Here is a 5,238-nt window from a genome sequence, read left to right as displayed (position 1 = left end):
TGATTGTCCAGGGGAGGGGTGTCCTTGTGCAGGACAAAAAAATCTTCCCATGCTTTAAGAATGTTAAGTTTCAGCCAGGCCTTGCCTTGGTATCCAGAATAGTACGTTTTTAATCTTTCTTCAAAAATACCCTTTTAGCCTCTTAATCACTTTTTACAAAGTATATTAATTTCACCCTACATTCTGTCCCATTTTTAAGCTGTAAACCTCTACACTAAACCAAAAAATTAAAAATTTGGAAACTGAACCAGTAAAGAGCATAACTAAAAAGTGCCCTTGGGAGTCTAACACCCTATGCTTCCTGCTTCCTGATAGTCCAAATTCTTCTCTTTAACAGTACTATTTTGTTCTACTTTCAGCTTGGGACTAGCTATAGAAATTGATATCAATAATCGTATAGTTTTCTTCCTATGGGACTCATGATGCTTAATCATTTGCATGCCAGAGGCCCCATAATTATGTTAATTGCCATGTATACGCCTGCCTGTGTGTTCTGTGAAGCCAAGTTCTGCCAGCCAAGTGTTGTTCATAGCAAGAAGATGGGAGTGTTTGTTTTCATTTGCAATAACAATAAGGAGTGTTCTCCTTTGCAGTCCATTGGAATGGTACGCACAGTGCTTTAACTTACGTAGCACTTGAAAGTATTTAAAACCCTTTTATATACATCTCATTTTGGTTTTAATTTTTGCTGCAAATACGGAGTGTAGGTAAAATTATCAGCCTTATTTAAAGGTTAAGGATATAAGCTTAGGAAATTAAGGGGCTTGCCTAAAATCACAGTGTAAGTTGCAAAGCCAGAGCTTGAACTCAGAACTTGAATTTGCTGCCCTGATGGATAAGCAGATACAGGGAAGCCTCAGCTATCTTGTTACCATATGGAAAATATTGAGATTTAGGCCATTTTTTTCCCTCAGTAGTCTTTGCTTGTTCTTATCAAGACTCATTCTGATATTTTCTGACTTTTCCAACTTTTTAAGATGATTTATTTGAGTCACCAAAAGGTGCAAGTTGGGTTATGGCTGCAATCCTGACCTCACTTCAATGTATGAGAATGTGTAATAAACCTAACGGATTTCTATGCTTTATCCTTAGAAGATTTAGTCCTTTCTCATGATTCAATTTTGTGCAGTGGAATATGAGATTGTATAAATTGCCTATTATTATTTGTACAGAATTTTAAAAATCCTTAGGGCATTGAACATGATTTCTACACGTCATTTTATTTATACTTACAAAGCAGATCCTAAATCTCAACTTATTTTTATAAGTGTTTTGCTGAGGTCTTGTATAGCCTATTATAATGGCCTTTGATAATTTTCCTTAATTTAGGAAGAATTTGATTTGTAAAGTTATCTTTCCAATGGATCTGGGCAAGGATTAGAAATGAATTGGCAAGATTATCATAAAGAAGGGTGAGGCGAGAAGCTGGAGGGGAAATAAATCTTGTCCTGTGTACACCCCTGCTGTACAACTTGCATGGACTGCTCTAAACTTAGTTCCAGATTTTGTGGCTTTTTTCCTCAAAAATTTTGTGTTCCTTGCCTCCCTAACATTTCATCATCCCATCATTTTTTCCCCTCCACCTTCAGCACTGGGACTATTCTTAGCAGGTAGACAAGAATTCAGAAATTCACACCCAGTCGTCTGCCCCTCCCCAGTGCTGGCTCCTAGGCACCCGGCACATGAAAACTTGCACACATTCTTGGTGTCCATAACTATTCTACACTCAAGGCAGACATTCTTCTTGTGTTCCTGATGATGTCAGCCCTCTGACCCTGATGGGTTAATCAATCTGTCCAGGATCAAAAAGCTAGAAAGTGGCAGAACAGGGACTTGAAACTTCTCACTTCCAATTTAGCAATTGTTTTCTCACATGTTACATCTTTTAGAGACAGTTATGTAGAAAGTTCTGTGAGTGCTCACTTCAGCAGCACATATACTAAAATTGGAATGATATAGAGATTAGTATGGCCCCTGCACAAGGATGACACACAAATTCGTGAAGTGCTGCATATTTTGTGCAGTGCTCCAGTCTCCTCACACTCTTTGCTGATTAGCTCAGAAGAAACAATGAGTCAAAGCACAGTGTAAGGCACTCAATAGCAAAACCTTTTCTCTATAAAAAATAAAGTTCTGTGATTACTTTACATGCTATTAATTGGGTGTGCACTTATAAAATGATGTCAGAAAAAAAAATTTTTTTTTTGTTTAATAGTGTTTGTTTGTATTTTTTTCCTGCAGAAGAAAGAGCCAGTGGGAGATGAGGAGTCCGTTCCAGAGAATGTGTTAAATCTCAATGACCTCACTGCAGACACTTTAGCTGTAAGTTATTGACCTTTTCTTAGGTTGGGATTTCTGTTCTTTTATCTTAACTTATTCCTAAACAAGCAAATGCTGACACTCTGCTCCACACAGCATTGCGGCATCCAGGGACATGTCCCCATCTGCTCTTATTATATACTCTGTGCTTGAGTGTTTATTAAACAACAGAGATGGAGACATGGAGTGGAAGAGGCATGGGCAAGAAGGAGAGAAAACAGGAACTGAACTATGTGTGGTTTCTATTACTCCATTTTCGCAAAGTCAAGGAATCTTTCAATATACTATAATTCAGTAAATATTCACTACAGTGAACCTACAGCAGTAATTTTCAAAGTTTTAGTCACTGAACCCTTTCTTAAAACCCACAGCACAGAAGCATAGCCAGAGCATAAACACAAAAAAGCAAAGTTGCTGTGCTTGAAGGACTAGCTTGGGGATGCTATTCCTGTCCAGCCCTACCTGGTAAGGGCTCCCCCCAAGAAATCAGTACTGTTTGTAACACCTGCAGTAAGGAATACAAAATTAGCTTAAGGCAAAGTCTCTTGCTCCTAATAAATTTGTAATCTTCCTGGAGGACAGTTAAATGTTGTACGTAACAGAGTACTGAATTGGTTTAACCAGGAATATCAGAAAGTGCAAGTTAAGGGAATGAACTCTTAAAAGAGCTACACATTAAAACTCCTGACATATATAGGAACAAGAAAAGTGGCCAGAATTGATCCATCTCTGCCTTGGGCACCCTAAAAGAAAATGCCAGTGGATCTGTAGGGCAGGACCATATATACCCCTGTGTGAAATAAATCTCAGTTCTTTGAAAGCCTTTCTTGTCAATTTTTAAAACGCTATGACAAGGGTTGTCAGGGTTGCTAGTAGAGCACAACAGGGTTAGGACTACAGAATCGTATTGCTACTCGGTCCTTGACTTGCTGTGGCCTGGGTGCCGCCTCATCTGTCCGTCTACAGAACCTGAAAGTGTCACAGATCAAAAAACTCCGACTCCTCATCGATGAAGCGATCCTGAAGTGTGACGCTGAGCGGATCAAACTGGAGGCAGAGCGGTTTGAGAACCTCCGAGAGATAGGGAACCTTCTGCATCCCTCTGTGCCCATCAGCAATGATGAGGTAGGCGTCAGTGCCGCAGCAGGCAGCTGCCTTCCCTCTCCCCTCTGTGTTAGGAAGGGGCGCGGTGCAAGGAGGAGAGCGAAACACTGGCGCTCTCTGTATAATAGGCCTTGTGTCAGAAGCGGGCTCTTTGTATATTTAGTCTGTCCACCAATTGAGAATTGAAAGAGTCAGATCCTTGCCTGATTGGGAAGTAGCAGAGACAGCAGGTAGGGGATTTCTGGCACACAAATCTCGTCTAAACTGGGCTGCTGTCCTCTACTGTTGCCCATGGTAGCAGCGAGTCTCGTGGGAGGGATCTGCTAAATCAACCTCACCCCTCACCCACACCCTGCTGAGAAGCTGCAGGTTGAAGGGAAATCTGCATGATAAAAGTTTCCTGCTGAGTGGGAGCTTCCCCAGCACAAAGCTGCTCAGAGCCCATCCTTTGTTCCCTGACACCCCAGCCATAGCAGGGCCCATCTGTGCCTCTTTCATTCATTCCCTGGTGAACAGAACTTTAAACTCAGGGAGGTCAGGGCCCTGAGCCCGCCCTCATGTGTCCCCGGGACCAATAAGAACCTGGAAAAAAAAAATCTACATTCTCCTCTGCACCCCAGGCAATGCTGATTGTCCAGGGGAGGGGTGTCCTTGTGCAGGANGAACATTGTGTTTTTCCAGGACCCATCAGCTCCAAGTCAAGTTGTTGTCCTTCAATCTTAGTTGTGGAGGGCGCAAGCTCAGCTCTAAGTCCAGTTGCCGTTTTCAATCTATAGTAGTTGCAAGGGGGATGCAGCCCACCATCCCATGCAGGAATAGAACCGGCAACCCTGTTGCTCAGAGCTCGCACTCTAACCAACTGAGCCACCAGGCCAGCCCTCTAGTTATTTCTTAAGTTAACCTACAGTGCCAGAAAGAATTTCTTATGGCAGACTTCAGGTTCTTTGTCCCAGTACAGTTGTGCTCTTTAATGAAAAGAGCATATTCCAGATCCTGGACTGTTGGCTCTGTGACTGGAGGCAAGTTAACTTCTGAGCCTCAGTTTTCTTGTCTGTGAAATGACAATAATAACTTTTACCTGTAGAACAAAATTGTGAGAACTAAATTTTTCTTTTTTAAAGATTGTATTGGGGAATTGGGGAAGGGGACCAGCCAAGTTGTTCTTCAGTCTTCGTTGTGGAGGGCGCCAGTTGCCATCTGGCTGCCCGTAGGCAGCTCATGGCCTCTAAGCTCAAGGTGCTGTGTTCAGTCTTAGTTGCAGGTGGGCGTAGCCACCATCCCATGTGGGAGTCGAACCAGAAGCCTTGTTGTTAAGAGTGCACGCTCTATCCACTGAGCCATTCGAGCAACAGCTCAGCTCAAGGTGCCAAGTTCCGTCTTAGTTGCGGGTGGGCATAGCCCACCATCGAACAGAAAATCTTGTTGTTACACCAGCTGAGCCATCCTGCTGCCTGTTAGCAGCTTAGCGACAGTTCAGCTCAGGCACAGCGTCACTGGCTCATGTGGGAATCGAACCGACAGCCCTACTGCTCAGAGCTCATGCTCTTAAGCCAACTCTTTTTTTTTTAAGATTTTTTTTTTATTGGGTAATTGGGGGAAGGGGAACAGACAAGTTGCTGTCGTTTTGTTCTTCAGTCTAGTTGTGGAGGACGTTGCTTCACTGGCCCACGTTGGCACCATCATTGCGCTCTTTCTGGGTGAGGCAGATCAGTCGCCGGCTTCTGGACCGCCGCTCACTGCTACTGCTGGCCACTCATGCTGGCTGCTGGCTACACATGGTAGCCCATGGCAACCCACCTGCCGTTGCCGGAGACT

The 5,238-nt window shown here is 43.3% G+C and overlaps 1 protein-coding gene across 2 annotated transcripts in view; it reads left to right on the top strand.

Moving 5' to 3' along the window:
- SARS1 (seryl-tRNA synthetase 1) overlaps nucleotides 1–5,238 on the top strand; it is a 27,608-nt gene that overhangs the window by 10,742 nt on the left and 11,628 nt on the right. For both annotated transcript variants that reach the window (XM_019630641.1, XM_019630640.1), the window contains exons 3-4: nucleotides 2,242–2,322; nucleotides 3,286–3,444. In XM_019630641.1, the coding sequence (XP_019486186.1) occupies nucleotides 2,242–2,322; nucleotides 3,286–3,444 (240 nt within the window). The remainder of the gene's footprint in view (nucleotides 1–2,241; nucleotides 2,323–3,285; nucleotides 3,445–5,238) is intronic.

This window comes from Hipposideros armiger, unplaced genomic scaffold (assembly GCF_001890085.2).
Source record: "Hipposideros armiger isolate ML-2016 unplaced genomic scaffold, ASM189008v1 scaffold_924, whole genome shotgun sequence".
Taxonomy (NCBI): domain Eukaryota; kingdom Metazoa; phylum Chordata; class Mammalia; order Chiroptera; family Hipposideridae; genus Hipposideros; species Hipposideros armiger.
Note: the sequence above shows the minus strand (reverse complement) of the source record. Positions and strands in the feature narration are given on the sequence as shown.